Raw genomic sequence first — 17,211 nt, forward strand, 5'->3', positions numbered from 1 at the left:
TGGTATGCTGGACTGTATTTGGGTACATACCCAGAAGTGGTATAGCTGGGTCTTGAAGTAGAGCTATTCACTGAGAAAGCACCAGGTTGATTTCCTAAGTGGTTGCACAAGTTTATACTTCCACCAGCACAGGATAGGAAAGGGAGTGCAGCTGGAAATACAGGTACAGATCAGATGTGGGGAAAGTCGGGGCAGGATGACAGAGAGAACAGAAACCCTGTGTGGGGGTCATTTCTGAGACAAGCTAGAGACCTATGAGAGGGTAGGCTCTTGGGAGGATATTGGGGGCAGGGGGACTCTAGCTGAGATCCCTAGTAGCAGGGGTCATGGAGACAGAAGAGATAATCCTTTAACTAGACAGGACTCCTAGTGGAGGGAAGGGAACACCACCCACAGAAACTTCAACCCAAAGTTGTGCAACCCAAGATGTGCAGGGATAAAGATAGAGCAGAGATGGAGGGAATGTCCAACCAATGCCTGGCCCCAACCCGAGACCCACCCATGGAAGAGAGCCAACCCTGACATTATTAGGGACACTCTGCTATGCTTGCAGATGGGAATCTAGCGTGGCTGTCCTCTGAGAGCTCCACTCAGCAACAGATTGAAACAGAAGCTGAGACTCACAGCCAAAAGTACAGGGAGCCTTGTGGAAGAATGGTAGTGGTGGTGGTGGCGGCGGCGGCGGCGGCGGCAGCAGTGGTGGTGGCAAGGATAGAAGGACCTGGAGGGGAAAGGAACTCCACAAGAAGACCAACAGAGCCAACTAAACTGGGCCCAGGGGAACTTGCAGAGACTGAAATACCAACTGAGGATCATGCATGGACTAGACCTAGGCCCCCTTCACAGATGTACCCAATGGGAAGCTTGCCCTTTATGTGGGTCCCCTAGTAAGGGGGGCTGGGGCTGTCTCTGACACAGACTTTGTTGCTTGCTTTTTGATCACTTCCCCCTGGCACGCCGCCTAGCAAGGCCAAAGTGGAAGAGGAAGTGCTCAGTCTTGATGAGACTTGATATGCTGGGGTTGGTTGTGGGGGGGGGCTCCCCTTCTCTGAGAGGGAGGGGAGGGACAGAAGGAGGGACAGAAGGAGGAAGGGGGCTATAGTTGGGATGTAAAATGAATAAATAAATGATGATAATAATAATAATAAGCCCAAACTTCTTGTCTGGTCACTGAGGCACAGTTCCTCCAGCCCTCCTCTTGCCTTATAGTCCACCCTTCCTTCATCAGCCACAATAGCTTTCCAACCTTAGTTTTACCTTTTCCAGACTATTGCTTAAACGGCATCTCACTTAGCATGACATTCTGAAATTTGCCCATGTTGCTGCCTTGACTAGAAGTTTAATCACTTTACTGCTGAGTCACGCCCCACTGTGTGGATGCTGCACTGTGGGTTTACCCATTCACCTGTTAAAAGACTGGTGGGTTGTTTCCAGTTTGCATCGTTTATGAATAAAGCCACTGGGAAAGTTGCTGACTAGTTTTGTGGGGCACATGATTCATTCCTCCTGTGTACATATCTACTGAGGAGTTGCTGGGCCATGCCGTCAGGAATGCGCGTGTACTAGCTTGGTCAACCCCACTCTTCCTTAAACCTTCACTCCAAAGCCTCCTTCTCTGTGAGCTCCACGTGGGAAGCTCCCTGGCCTCTGCAGTGCTGGATCTATGAAACTATTTTTCATCCTTTAGCTAACCACTTTCTAATGCATTTTATATTCATCCCTGTAGTTATACATATATGTGCGCACATGCGCACGCGCACACAGACACACACACACGCAGCATATACCTACTAAAAATATATTTCATTTGTGTAGAAATACTATGGGGTGTTTTTTTGGTTTTTGTTTGTTTTTGTTTTGTTTTTCTTGAGACATGATTTCTCTGTGTAGCCTTGGCTGTCCTGGACTCACTTTGTAGACCAGGTTGGCCTCAAACTCACAGAGATACGCCCTCCTCTGCCTCCCGAGTGCTAGGATTACAGGTCTATGCCACCATGCCTGGAGAAATCTGGTGTTATTATAATGCTGACATTTCCCAAGCACCCACAACGACATCTGGAACACAGGTAAGAAATAAATGGCTGTGGCATAGACTAACAGTAGTGTAGACACCTACGCAGCTCCCTGGAGAAGTCTAGGTAGCATCTGTTTTAAGACAGCAACATCAGGGAAAATAAAACTTCTATTGTGTTTACTGAAACAAAGAGTTGGGTTTTTTTTTTTTTTTCCTTTGAAATCAGAAGAGATTGGGTCCATTTAGGGTGGTCTGGCCACAGACAAAAGTTTCTTTCTTTACACTGAGATCTATCTGGGCAAAACTGTTTGGCAAAGCTGCCCTTTTAAAAGACAGTGTTTCCCCTTATAGCTCAGGCTGGCCGGAAACTCAGTCTTCCTTCCCCAGCCTCCCAGGGACTGGGGTTGTAAGTATGCACCATGCCTGGCTTTCCTCCTGGGGAAGACAAATAAAACTACCAAGGTTCATAAGTAGGAAGGTGTCCTGGTCTACAGAGGTCTCGCTTTCTCTCTCCATAAATTTCCGCATCCCTGACTGATGGCCTGTTTTATTTTCTTAATCTAAGTTCTATTCTCATTATCCTTCCATTTCTTTTTTATCCTCGGGGAAAGCAAGAGCAGTTACTGCCAGGGCATTCTCACGTTTCCCACAGAAATGGCATAGGTGTTAATCTTGTATTTATGTTTGATGTGGGTAATGACGGCTGGGATGGGAGCCGTGGTTTATTAATATGCAGGGCTCTCACCTCATTAGTGGTGATGTATGTTTTGAAGTTAAGCTGCAGTGTTTGCTGGAATGCCGGGTCTGGCCCAACACACACTCTCACTGTTCACTTTCTTTGTTTTGACTCACGGTCAGCACGGGCTGTGCTCACAGGGCGCTCACTTATATCTGACAAGGAAGACAGCTTTTTCACAGGAGTTAATCTTGGTAGGCATTGCAAACATTTTAAATAAGTGCATCTTCATGTGATGACATCACATTTGCTTAGAAAAGGGACTTAAGGAATTTTTTTTTTTTTTTGGACCCAGGCTGGGCCTGGGAGTGGAGCATTTTACTGGTAGGACAGAGCGACAGATTCATAGTGACGGGAGAAGTCTACCTTCAGGACTAACATGTGACCCCTCACAGTCTTCTCACCTCTACCATCTAATAGTAAAATGCTAAACGAGAGCGGCAGCTGACTGAATAGACCCCTTGATGACCCAGCCTGAGCAGGAGCCGCTGAACTTCAGGTCCCACCATTCCCAGGTGACATAATCTGCTGCTGAGTCACTAACAAGTCCCAGACTAACAAGCATCGTGGGATGAACTTTTTTTTTTTTTTTCTGCTTCATGTTCAGACCTCTCTGCAGTATAATCCTCATTTATACTGAGGAAAAAACTAGATTTTACCTATGCATTTTCTGTAGTTAAAACCCAGGACACCAAACCAAGCCGTTTATATGGGAGAAAAAGTCTGTTTTTCTGTATCACACAACCAAACATGTCTCTAGCTCTTCATTAAAAAAAAAAAAAAAATGCTCCTGAGTATAAAGTAATGTCATTTTAATGATTTCCTGCTCTGTTTGGAGGGAGCAGCCTTAGAAAACAATGATCAAGGAGAACACAGGCTCTTAGTACTTAGACCAACACAAAGGAGCCAAGCTTGGATCACTCATTAGTGCTTTTCCCTCTTCTGTCTTCTCACCGCTCAGCCTGGACCAGACTCCCCCAGCCCCCGTAAGAGGACCCAGCTTTGATTTGACAATGTGACACATGTTCAGATGTGTTCCCATCATCAGTCAGAGGAAGTGAAATGAGTGTGTGCACGTAAGAGGGAACCGAGGCGAGCGTGCACGGCACAAGTGCATAAACAACCATATTACCTACTTAATTGCCTTAGCTGAACTTAAAAGCTCTGATCTTTAATTGCCTGATTGAACTCATCTAAAAAGCTACAATTTTTTAATCAAGGAGAAAATTAAATAGCCTTTTGGTAAATAAAAAGACATCTTTAATCTTATTTTTATGAAATCCAAGTTATTAAATATGGACAAAACCTACTCAGTTTAGGCTAAGTTTCTCATTACAAACTTCTTCAGGGACCTGGCTTCGTTTACTCTAACTATGGAACTCTAAGGCCGAACATGTAACACTGGTGAGTGCATATGCTACCATAGCACACTCCGAGAGCCGAGTGCTCATTCCCAGGGAATGCACACTCATTTGCACTATGATCCAGTCATCTTCCTACCCAGGCAGATGAGATGCACATTCCTTCCCTGATTTGAACTTAAGAGTGAAGTCCTGGAAAGGGCTGGTGGCACCCTCTTCCCACTGCTCTCAGATGCCTCCAACAGCAGTACTTTATAGCAGGCTTACTCTGGGTGTTGAGTGGACAGGGAAACCTGAAGAAAGACTCAGGATTCTCTTTGGAAATCTGTATTGTTCAGCCAAGGCACCACAACCCTCTCCCACCACACCCCAAAAGTACTTTCTGAGGGCAAGCAGCACATAGCAAGGGAAGATGGTGCCCTGGTCTCTAAGGGCTCCAGTCACCCGTGCCTGCAGACAGTGACCACAGGAAGACTGTCCTGGTAAACGTACCCTAGGCTTTATTTTCATATTCCTACAAATCTGTCTGAAACATGTTTAATGAGATATCATTTCAACAAACAATCAAATAAAAATCTGGTTATTTCTCACAGAGTGAGACTAACCCCAAATAATTTAGAGACAGGAATTCTAGAGGTATAGCACCTTGTCAACATGATTTTTCACTTTAAAGAGGAAAGAGATTTCTGGAATAACTGAGGCACGCTTCCCTACCCACCAGAGTTCTTAGAGCGATCACATTTTCCACAGAGAGTTATGGCTGAGACAATTCATTGGTCTGGAATTACCAGGTCTGCCTCGAGTGTAGGACAATCCTAAGTTTCGATTTATAACAACACCGCATTTACAGAGCATGCTCCTTTTGAGGAAGGCTCTGCTCTTCACACTGATGCCTTCCATTGGATCCCACACCAAACAGACAGTAGATTATCTGTCGAAGGCAAGCACTGGCTGTACCGGCTTCGCGGATGGTGGACGGGGCAAAGTACATGGAACACAGAGCAGCTCTGCTGGCCAGGTTAAATGTCCCCTTTCTTTTACTCACATATTGATACCCAGAGAGTTGATCTAACCGGGCCCAGTTCAATCCCCCATCATCACTCTGGTACCATTTACACAATGGCTTTAAGGAGTTAAAAAAAAATGGGGTCAGGTGGGGCTTATGATTCCATTTAGTCAGTGCGAACGCCTTCAAAAACTGAGTATTATGTTTTTCCAAATGCAGATACTCTCTTTTTTAAAAAGGATGAGTAAGTTTGGGGCTATTGAGAGTGCCTATGAAGACCACAGGCCATAGTACTGGGTAAGAGGCTACGGCTGAGGACATATGGAGTCATAGGGGGAAAAAAAAACGATTGAAAATTGAAAACTAAAACCAAAGCAAGCCAACCAAACAAGCAAAACCCCTCAGTCACATCTAATTGTATACTGCTGCATCCCCCAAAGGCACACAAAGCCGGGAGGAGCAGATGTGTACTAAGTTGGATGTACGATTTGGCTTTGTTACCGTCTCTTTCTCTTTTCAGGATTTGCGTCAAATGAATTCAGACATTTGGGGAACGTTAAACAAAAGGAGCCTCCTCCTGTAACATGCAACGGCTACCAGGTCATTCTCTTCCACGCTACCAGAACAAGTGGCCACTCTGATTCTTTTAATGGACTAGCTCATTTTCTGGGAACAGGAAGTGATCGCCTCAGAAAGACCCTGGAAGTACTCTGAGGGGAGGGCTGTAGCTACAGTTAAATAACACAGTACAAAATATGTGCTGCATGCTTGAAAAGTGTGATTCACAAAAATATAATTCCCTACTTTGTACCGATAAAAAAAAAAACCCCAGAAAATATGGAAATAAGAGGCAGAAGATAAGAAAAGTAATACTTACAAAGAATCACTTCTTTGATGGTCATATGAGCTGGCTGAAATATCTTTTTTTTTAAACCAAGGTAAATGCAGAGCCATCCCCATCCCCACTTAAGCTCATGTGTGTAACCAAGAACATACCTCTGTGTAAAATCTTTAAACTCCACAGGTAGGTAAGGCCTTTAACAACCTAAAATTGTGAAAGAAAAAAAATGTATGATTATGGACATTATAGAGAATGCTCCACAGTTAAACAAATCAACCACAAATTTGTCTTTAAATACTGTTAAGCCACAAGTGCCTCTTGAACCCCTCCCTGCCTGTGCCCGGCTCCCAGGGCCGCCGGCTGCAGAGTTCTAGATTCCGCCATAGTGAGCTTTCTGCACCCAAAAGTCTATGAGAAGAGCACATGTCACAGAACATGGCAGGTCATGCGCTAAACCCCCAGGAGTGCTATGGACATGTCAGGAGAGGGATAGAAAAGAGGAACCAAGACTTTTTTTTTTTAAATAAAGTTGTTGTTATTTTTAATAATTTATTTATTTTTATTTTATGTACACTGTATGTCTATGGGAGTCAGATTTTGGAGTTACAGACAGTTGTGAGCTGCCATGTGGGTGCTGAGTATTGAACCCGGGTCCTCTGGAAGAACAGTCAGTGCTCCCAAACACTAAGCCATCTTTCTAGCCCAGGACCAAGATTTTTAAAACAAATTTTCAGTATTTCTGAATTTTTAATTATCTTCTTATCTGTATGGTTTTTTTAAAAAATGATTTTACTTGTCTTTATTTATGTATGTGTGTTTGCTTGCATAAATGTATGCGCACCATGTGTGTGCTTAGTGGTCATGAAGGCCAGAGGACAGAGTCAGATCTCTAGAACTGAAGCTACAGACAGTTGGGAAGCTGCCATTTGGGTGCTGGAAATTGAACCTGGGTTCTCTCTGAGAGCAGCCAGTGCTCTTAACTGCTGAGCATCTGGAGACAGCCCCTGGGTGATTTTTTTTTTTTTTTTAAGTCATACTGTTTATGATGAAGGAAAAAATGTTACTCTTATTTTTTAGTAACGTTGGAGAGTAAGCCCAGGGCCTTGTGTGTGCTCAGCAGGCGCTGTTCTAATGAGTTCCGTCTCTAGAACAGGAACACTTGAAGAAGTTGACTCAGGAGAGGAACTGGGTAAAACACGTCACCTTCCCCAACAGCAGCTCGGAGAGCCTGACCAAGACGCCAAGCCTTGGATGGGGAACTTAACTGATGTGAAGAAAAGAGAAGAAAGCATTAGACCAATGTTTCAAACTGTTCCTTAGACGACTCTAGACTGAGCTCTGTGGGAACTCCTGACGTGACTTTCAAAACTTTTCTGTTATATTAAAATAAAATAAATATTGAAAATAATTTTTAAAGGTTTGTGATTACTATAGTAGGCTTTCTTATTTATTCTTTAATAAAATGCACAGAGATAACTGTAGAAAGCATGTCTGCTGTACAAAGCATGCATGTGGAGGAAGTACACACACAGGATCAGACTATAGGCCGGTGAGAAAACAGGTAAGTACCACTGCAAGAATTCGACCTGGACTTTCCTCTTTAACTGCCAGAGTTAAGAATAATGGTAAAATGAAAAAGACCCTAAGATACAGGTTGCAATGGCTATCTCCTGTGTGGAAAGTTTAATCAGGAATTGCCACTAAGATCTTTCAGTCTTGAGCTCAGCACGTGGCTCACTGGTAAAGGGTTTGGCTAGCATGTCGGAGGCCCTAAGTTCAATCCCTACTAAACAAATAATAAACAAATCTTCAAAATGTATGCAAAAGTGGTTGTTACATGAAATACATGTTTTATTCACAGCACATGAATAGAAACTTACAATTTCAATGTTGACTATTCATAATCAGATTTTAAAAAGACAGGGAACAAAGTGCTGTTACTCAAAATGTACTTAGAAGTATTTTAAAGCACTTATTATTACAGAAACCTTGGACATGTCAAGGCTATATAATAAGAAAACGTATCTTGATGAGAAGTAACTAAGGGGTGTGTGCACCTTAAACGTGAGGGCTGAGGCTCTGTACACAAAGACTTTGGTTGATCAAAAATGTCTAATAGCAACTAAAGACCAGAAATACAGAGTGAGAAAAGCAATTTCCAAATATTAAAGATCTAGAAAGCCAAACTCAGTCTACAATGCTGGAAGAGGCCAGCCCATTTAACTGCTCTCAGCGAGCAGAAGGGACTCTGGGGGACCAGTGACATAGTGAACAACTCCATTCCATGCTTATCTGTTCTAAGAGAATACATACTTTTTTGCTTGTTTGTTTGTTTTTGTTTTTTGAGACACGGTTTCTCTGTGTATCCCTGGCCATCCTAGAACTCACTCTATAGATCAGGCTGGCCTTGAATTTATAGAGATTGCCCGCCTCCCACCCAAGTGCTGGGATTAAAGGTGTGGGTCACCACTACCCAGTGGAAACAGACACATTTTTATAGCAAGCAACTTCTTCCAGAGTTTGGAATAACTGACATCACAATAAGATAGGGGTTGCAAATAATAAAACATGGGAAAAGCCTGACATGGTGGCACATGCCTTTAATTCCAGCATTCGAGAGGCAGAGGCAGGTGGATCTCTGTGAGTTCAAGACTAGCCTGGTCTACAAAGTGAGTCCAGGACAGCCAAGGCTACACAGAGAAACCCTGTCTTGAAAAAAACCAAACTACCTCCCAACCAAAAAACAACAACAAAAAACAAAACAAAACAAACAAAAAAAGGGAAAAGGAAATACTACACTTTATCCATAAATACATGTTTTAATAAGATTAAATAAAAGTATTTAAAATAAAAGTATAAATGATAATAAGACAATGGCAATAAGACAAAGTATTTAAATGTTTATGAAAGACATCAGCAATGAAAATGGCTTCTCCTTGAGTAGTGGGGGGAGACCATGATGGTTTGCATGGAAGCAGAGAACTCTTGGGTTCTGAGAAGTAGGGTTCAGTTGTGTATTAGAAGACTCTCTTGTTACAGGCTGGGTATCCTTAGCATTGGCTCAACAGAAAGTGAATGATCAGAAAACACACAAACAAGATACAGTCCAACATGCACAGACTGCAAAGTAGTAAAACAAATACAATACTGATTTTATATTTGATAAAAATCATACATCTTGTTAGAGATTCAAAGAAGAACTACTATTCCCCAAACTGTGAAGACAGAGGCCATTTCCCCTGGATGTGTGTAAGCATCATGCATAAAGGGGCAGGACACCTGTCCACTAATCCAGTATCATTGGTATTCAGTAGGCTAGGCTGCACGAAACAACACAGCAAAGCCTTGACACTAACAGTACTTCTATCTGCTGTCAATCTTTCACTGCTTGACATGTCAAGTGCACATCTTTTCAGGGACAACGTCAATCAACACCAACGTTAGCATTCAGCACAGTGCGCTGTCTTCAGAAGTGAGAGGGGGTAAACACGGTGGGCAGCGGGGAGGCATCTTTGTAAGATTCAGTGGACAGCGGGGTAGAAATCTGCAGTTGGGAGGCTAAGATCAGGTAGTTTATATGGATTTCTTCAAGGGGAAAAATGTTCTCTCTTCATATAGCCTACACGAGAAAATCTGAGCCACATTTCACAGCTGCTGACAGGGCTCATCCTGCGATGACCTTCAGGTCTGTGGACCTGCCCTGCATGCCAGATTACCAGAACCAGGAAAGTTATGCTCCTCTTGGGGGAAGAGAACTCTAAGAGAGACATGAGAAGATCTTCAGTGAGCGTGGTGGCACACACCTGGAGTTCTGGGAGTCTGAGGCTTCGTTTAAGACCAGCAGGAGGAACAGCAAACTACCACTTGAGAAAAAGAGCCTGCACCAACGTGTTTGTCTGTGCGTCTCCGCTAGTCCTTCCCTCTCCGGCACAGCTCTTTTCACCCCCCACCTCTCTGAGTGTGTTTTAACCTAGTTTGCCCTTTAGTTCCCTCTTCTTTTTTCTCCCCCTCAGCTTCTCAGAGAACAGAGAGAAGGAGCAGTGGGTGTGGAGACAGAGCGCGCTGCACCTAGGCTAGCACTGACTAGTTAGTAACTCAGGCCAGTTACTGAACTGTTCTAACCCGTTTTGCTTAGTAGTGACATGCTCAACCTCCCTCATCTCATAGCTGTTGAAAACTCAGGCAGCACCCTCATACATAAGTATCCTGCAGAGACTGGTACACACAGATCCATCTGATTCGGTTGCTGGACTGGACAGGGCCGGAGGCTATTTGCATGTGCCTTTTTGGCCTGGCTGAGACATTCAAAGAAAAGAAACTGATGCCATCTTTGGAAAGACTCAGGAGAAGTAACCACGGAAACCGGGAACTAGAACAGGCTGTGCGCATAAGCATTTTACACACCACGAGGGACCACCCAGCAGGGTGATAGCTGCGGTTGTTGAACTGATGTGTCCTCTGGATGTAAAATGCTATCCCTGAGCCAGTGTGGTGACTATTAGCTACAGTAAAGGATCATCCATATTTGGAGCCCCTTCAGACACCCACCCCTGCCCCCCACATACACACCTTACTTTAAAGGTGCTATACAAGTGTAGGACACCAACAGGGTTTATGAAAACTGTCAGAAGAGGAAAGTTGCTAAAAGCATTTCTTCTACTCCGCCATCGAAGCTTTCAATCACTGTGGCCTGGAGTGCCGTGAAAGGCGGAGGGATGGGCCTTGTTTTATAAGAGACTGCCCCTGACTGACAACCACACCTGGGGCACAGTAACCCAGCTTGGGCTAGCACTCACTTTAATGCTTCTCCTTTATATAGCATTTTGCAAAATTTTCAACTACCCAAACAGCAAGCCCTGTATTCAAAGCTGGTTGTTTCTCTGCTGACCGTTGACGATCTTGGCTGAATCTGAAAGCCCAGTGGCCTTCTTTGTGCTCTACACAGGAGGGAGGCAAGCTTGACGAGGCCGGGGAAGAACACACTTCTTCCCTGAACAAGGCGTACTCTATTTCCCCGCGTCCTGCTCTCCAGCTGCTCGCTCTCCTTGCCTCTTCGTGCCCTTTACTATACGTGTTACTAAACTCTAGAGCTGCCAAAAGCCACAACGCATGCGGTCCCCTCTGAGATTAGAAGAGGAAAGGAAACATTTTTATTTTCATCCAAAACACTGATTTAAGTGCTCAGATTTCATCCTGAATAATCTGCCTCCATGTGTAGATTAGAAGCTGCTTGCAGAGGCAGCATCACAAGGGAGCGTGCTCATCACCCTGGGCAGCTCACACTAATAATTAGAAAGAAAAAAGGAAAGCTGTGAATTACAATGAACTAAGCCTGAATAAGTGTCCATGTTGGATTAAAGAATTTGAGTTGTCAGTTTGATGCATAATGGATGTGAAAATAAGCCATTTAATTAAATGGTACATGATATAATCACTTTGTTCTGCATTAAACCACTTAATTTAACAGAGTGCCTTTACTTTAGCAATTGTTTACGATTTACAGCACCCAATGACTCTTCTTAAACATGGTTAGCTTACATTATTCCAAATCTCAAATCTGGGACTTACATAATAATGCCAGTTTAGGTGAAATAATTTGTCTATTTATTAGTGAGTGCAGAAGATAGGAAACCTGTTTTTCACTGCAGAGGGCACAGAATCCTAGATATAGTCTCCAAAAGATAAAGTAGAAACTAAGAGCAAAAGACTGCAAAGCCATTTAAAAGCAAAATAGTATTTTGTTCATAGACTGTTTCATTAATCTAGATTTTTAAATTATTTTAAAGTTCTATGTCTATAACTATTAAATGTTCGCAGTAACAGTTTTCTCTTTGATGAATTAGAAACCCGGGCACCAAGGTCCCTGCGATCATAGAGTACTGACAAGCTGGAGGGACTGGTCTGGGGTTAGCCCACTAAAAGAGGAAGAGGCAGAAATGATGGGCAGCAAGAAGGACCTAGAAGGCAGGTGGGACTAGAAGAAAAAGTCCTATTTGAGGACACAGGAATAGGCATCATAGGAAGGGCTAAATCATCTAAGCCAATATACTTACTGCTACTGCAATTCTTCCGAGGACGTGCTCTGGAATTTTCCTATATACATCCAAAGAACCCCCTGTAGAGACAGAAATAGTGTGTTACTACAAGGGAAGTCATCAGAACAGTACACCGGACTCTGCTTTGTGCATGCCTTGTGAGAATGCGGCTTCCATTTTCTCATGTGTCATACTGGATATGGAGAGCAATGTAGGCTTTTAGTTTTACCTTTGTGAATGGCATAATCGTACTTGCAGAAGAACATGGCCAGCTACTTCCATTTTAAAATCCACAGTTATTAAGAACTAAAGGAAGCTGGTTGTGGGCCTTTAATTCACCCCTCTCCCCCAGCCCCCCCCCCACCCCCCCCCCCACCCTATCTCCCATGCACTTGGGAGGCAAAGGCAGGCAGATCACTGAGTTCGAGGTCTACAAGTTCAGGGCGTCCAAGGTTACACAGAAAAACCCTGTCTTGAAAAACGAAACCAAACCAACCAAACAACAAACAAACAAACAAACGGAAGGAAACTATAGGAGGGTAGATTTAGGACCTACAGTCTATGAAAAGACAGATGCAAACAAAACCACAGAAATGAACCTGATGGTCATACTTGCAGGCCTCGTGTGTCACTTTTTTGTTGTTGTTGTTGTTTTGTTTTGTTTTTTCCAAGACAGGGTTTCTCTGTGTAGCCTTGGCTGTCCTGGACTCACTTTGTAGACCAGGCTGGCCTCGAACTCACAGAGATCCACCTGCCTCTGCCTCCTAAGTGCTGGGATTACAGGTGTGTGCTACCACCACCAGGCTCATGTGCTGCTTTTACCTGGGCCCCATCTTGGAATTTTCACACTTATCAATCAAATGTGGGTGGGTAGGAATTTCAAGATACAAGCAAAGGCTAGCAAAGCAGAAGCAGCAGTGCTACACTGTCTACATGGAGTTACTTTTGGCATCAGGTGCGCGTGAAGCGGCTAATCACCTCCTGCTCCTCGGCACCTAAGGAAACCAGTGAGGTGACAACAACACAAGACACAATGTCTTCAAGTTCTAACTTAGTTCAATTACATTTTACTTACTTATTGTGTGTGCGCATGGGATGTTTACCCACCCGTGGAGGTCAGAGGTCAGCTTCAGAGAGCTTGCTTTCTCCTCCCACGGTTGGCCCCAGGGACTGACCTAAGGTCACTGGGCTTGGCTTGCAGGTGTCTTGACCTCAGAGCTGTCTCACTGGCTTTCTAGCTTATTTTTACTAAACTGTGGCTCTCTACTATACTGCTTACTTGTCAACCTCAACTTTTATTAAAGCATTTTTGACATTTTCCAAAACTGAAAAACCACTACACATATTTGTCTTGTTCTTTCCATATTCATATGAGATAAGTGTTGGCTGTGAGAAAACGACACAGTAGCGCCCCTCAGAATCAGGAGACCTGTCAACTTGACAAGCGCACTGTGTAGTTCAGTCATTCTGGCTTTTCAGTTTGTTTGTATGCTTCCACATTTGAGACAGGTTCTTATTACGTAGCCCAGGCTGGTCTGGAACTCACCCTACACATCAGGCTGGCCTCACTCTCAGAGATGGATCTACCTGCCTCTGCCTTCTGGTGCTGGGATTATAGTTGTGTGCCACCATGCCTGGCTAGCCATTCTCAGGCTAAAATAGGCAGAGGATTTGGGTTTAACTCTTACTCAGTTTTGCTATCATTTCTATCTAATAGATCTAGTCAAAAGAGGCAACTCTTGGACATAGCAAACAAACGTCAGTGGTAGGAGGGGCCAGAACCTTGTTGACCGTGATGTTCTGAAGCAGCATCCAAGAAAGGACTTCAAACCAACTGCAGCAACAGCATGGCACAGCCACTGCCATCACTGCACGCTCCCACCAAGAGCATGGCACAGTCACTGCCATCACTGCACGCTCCGACCAACAGCATGGCACAGTCACTGCCATCACTGCGCGCTCCCACCAACAGCATGGCACAGTCACTGCCATCACTGCGCACTCCCACCAACAGCATGGCATAGTCACTGCCATTACTGCGTGCTCCCACCAACAGCATGGCACAGTCACTGCCATCACTGCGCACTCCCACCAACAGCATGGCACAGTCACTGCCATTACTGCGTGCTCCCACCAACAGCATGGCACAGTCACTGCCATCACTGCGCACTCCCACCAACAGCATGGCACAGTCACTGCCATCACTGCACTCTCCCACCAACAGCATGCACAGTCACTGCCATCACTGCACGCTCCCACTAACAGCATGGCACAGTCTCTGCCATCACTGAACATTTCTGGGGCAGTTGCTTTGAGAGCCAGCTCACTGGGAAGTAGAAACTTAGGAGTGTGTGGGGAATGGTGGCATTTGTTAAGTGTTCTAAGAATCTCAAGAATATAACTCAAGCTCTCTTCAGGGAACAAGCACCCCGCTCTCTAACAATCTGAGAACTAAGTTAATGCATATATCCTCCTAAGTGTCAAACTGGGGTACAGTCTTTCACTGATATGAAGAGAGCACCCAGGGTATTTGGGAAGTAACTTTTGTTTTCCTATTAAGGCTGAGATTTTATTTTTGATGTAAGTACTGATGATTTTCAAAATGCCTAATAAGGTTTGAAGATGAAATGTGTCACTCTTCTGAAATGCAGTTAAGGATGTGCTCTGTGTGAGTAGACTATTATGGTATGCCATGTTCTCTAAAGCTACTGTTCTGTTAAAATGGCACACGATCACAGAGCTATGGCTTCCCATGTACCCTGATAAAAGCAGGTACAGGAAGATGACACTCCTTTAGGTAACTTCTGCTCGCAGCCCCGGACTCTGAGCACAAGGCTGAGGGTAGCCAGGGTATAATTAACTTTGTTCTGTGGCTCTCGGTGCTACTGGGAATGTGTGTGTGTGGGGGGGGGGGGGCGCATTTGTGCATTGAGCAGAAACATTTACTAAAATATTTTTTATTATAGATAAATGATAAAAGTGAAATATGTGACAGAAAAACAGTCGTGTTCCCACTGATTTTTCAGGTGAGTTGGGGGTTGCATGCACGAGCAAGTTCAAGATGAAAAAGCTTGACATGTGGTATCTGGAAAACTGACAACAGCAGCTTACCAGACCAAGTCCTTAGAAAGCCAACGAACTCAACACCTGGAGGAAGAAGCCCAACCACAGGCACTGGCAGGAATCCAAGCAGAGGATTTAGTCCTATGTCGGTTCTAGGAGAAGCTGTAAGTACCTAAGCGGACAGTGCTTTTTCTAAACTAAACTGGAAAGCCAAAGGTGGCCTGGCAACCATTATCAATTAAAAAATAAAAAGGAATCATATTTGGAGGTAGTTCACTGGTGCTTGTAATCCCACAGTCCTCAGCTGCCCACACAGACAGGTCCCTATGTAGCTGGCTCTGTGCCGTCAGATGTACCCCAACCTTCCCAGGCTCACAGAGATAAAATCTTCACATTTGCCTTAAATGAACACAGTCATTATGATTGTTAACAACACGAGCAAAAACATTAATGTGAAGTCTCTTCAAGTTTCTGCTAGTTGAAAATATAAAAGCCCTTTCCTTCTCTGCAATATGGGCTTTTTTTGGGGGGTAGGGGTAGGGGGGCAACTTATTCCCATGGTGATAATCCAAACACTGTACTCTGTACTCTGAGACCTTCCATCTGGATGTTTCTGAGTCGATTTTGTTTTAACTGAGTATGAGGTTTGATCGCATTTAGACTCAAACCCAAATTCCCAACTAGAGCCTGTGAGGCACATGCGTCTTGCTTGGAATGTGCCCTGATCACACAGGCCTCCTGGGCAGCCTCTGGTCCTTCCAACATCACTCTCCAGTCAGTACGGTGGTCTTGTGTTCGTTTGGGAGCACTGACACATGCTATTCTCTCTGCCTGTGAGATCATCCCAGTGGTCCTCCCTGACTAGCTCACTAAGGTCTCTGCTCACTGCCGCTCCTCCTCTGGTCCCCCATCCAGTACCTGCTCTATCAGCCCACCCATCCTGCCTTATGCTCTCACAGATGGATCCCTCCCTGAGAATGTACAGGGGTCTCTAGTATACACCCTGTGAGGACAAGGCTACTCCAGAACATGTACCCCATGAGGGTGAGGGTGACGGTGACTCTAGAACACATACCCAATGAGGGCAAAGGTTATTCTAGAACACATACCTCACGAGAAGGGAAATCTAGAACACACACTCTATAAGAAAGGCTACTCTAGAACACGTAGTCCATGAAAAGGGGGGGCTACTCTAGAACCCGTACCCCCACGAAGACAAGGCTACTCTAGAACACATACCCTGTGGGGACAAGGGCTACTCTAGAACACGTACCCTGTGAGGACAGGGGCCACTCTAGAACACATACCCTGTGAGGACAGGGGCCACTCTAGAACACGTACCCTGTGAGGACAAGGGCCACTCTAGAACATGTACCCTGTGAGGACAAGGGCCACTCTAGAACACGTGCCCTGTGAGGACAAGGGCTACTCTAGAACGTGTACCCTGTGAGGACAAGGGTTATTCTAGAACACATGCTCCCATGAGGATAAGACCTAAGTCTTGGCTCCAGGTCTAGAGCCATATCTGAAATAAAGTACTCAGTAAATATTGCAACTAGATCATAGTATGAGGTAGAAATAAACTAATCAAGAGGAAGCTGTGAAGAAACCAGAGTGCACAGGGAGAGGATGAAAGCTGGAGGGTGCTGCACAGGTTCTGTGTTTTTACTGATTTTGTGTGCTTTGTTGTATATGAACACACGTATATACTAACCTGCACTAACCTCCAAATCGACATGTCTATGTAACTAAGATAAACCATGTTTAAAGACCTAAAGGGCAGTATGAAGCTAGCCCTCCCCCAAAACATAGGCTACTAATACAGTTGGAAATCACATGGAGCAAAACAGGAACCTCTGAGGTTAAATGTACAGTAACTGAAAGACCCAGGACCAATACAGTAGCAGAAGAAAGAAGCAGCAAATGCCTCCATTGGCTGCACCATCTTGGTCACTTGTGAGTAATGCTGCTGTGCACATTGCTGTTACTGTGCATGTGTGCTAGTCAGTTGTCTTGGGTTTCCGTACTTGTAGAAGACTTGCTAGGTCCTGTGGTAACTGTTGAATTTATGAAGAAGTGTCAAGCTGTTTTAGTCTAATTTACACCGTTTCAGATTCGCACCAACACTGTCTGAGGATCCAACTTCTCTGTGCCT

The 17,211-nt window shown here is 44.5% G+C and overlaps 1 protein-coding gene across 2 annotated transcripts in view; it reads right to left on the minus strand.

Moving 5' to 3' along the window:
- The window catches only part of Map2k5 (mitogen-activated protein kinase kinase 5), a 223,863-nt gene that overhangs the window by 115,782 nt on the left and 90,870 nt on the right, over window positions 1-17,211 (minus strand). For both annotated transcript variants that reach the window (XM_051156630.1, XM_051156629.1), the window contains exons 12-13: window positions 12,012-12,073; window positions 6,114-6,162 (exon numbers count right to left, since the gene is read on the minus strand). In XM_051156630.1, coding sequence (XP_051012587.1) covers window positions 6,114-6,162; window positions 12,012-12,073 — 111 coding nt within the window. The remainder of the gene's footprint in view (window positions 1-6,113; window positions 6,163-12,011; window positions 12,074-17,211) is intronic.

The sequence above is a fragment of the Acomys russatus genome, chromosome 14 (assembly GCF_903995435.1).
Source record: "Acomys russatus chromosome 14, mAcoRus1.1, whole genome shotgun sequence".
Classification (NCBI taxonomy): Eukaryota; Metazoa; Chordata; class Mammalia; order Rodentia; family Muridae; genus Acomys; species Acomys russatus.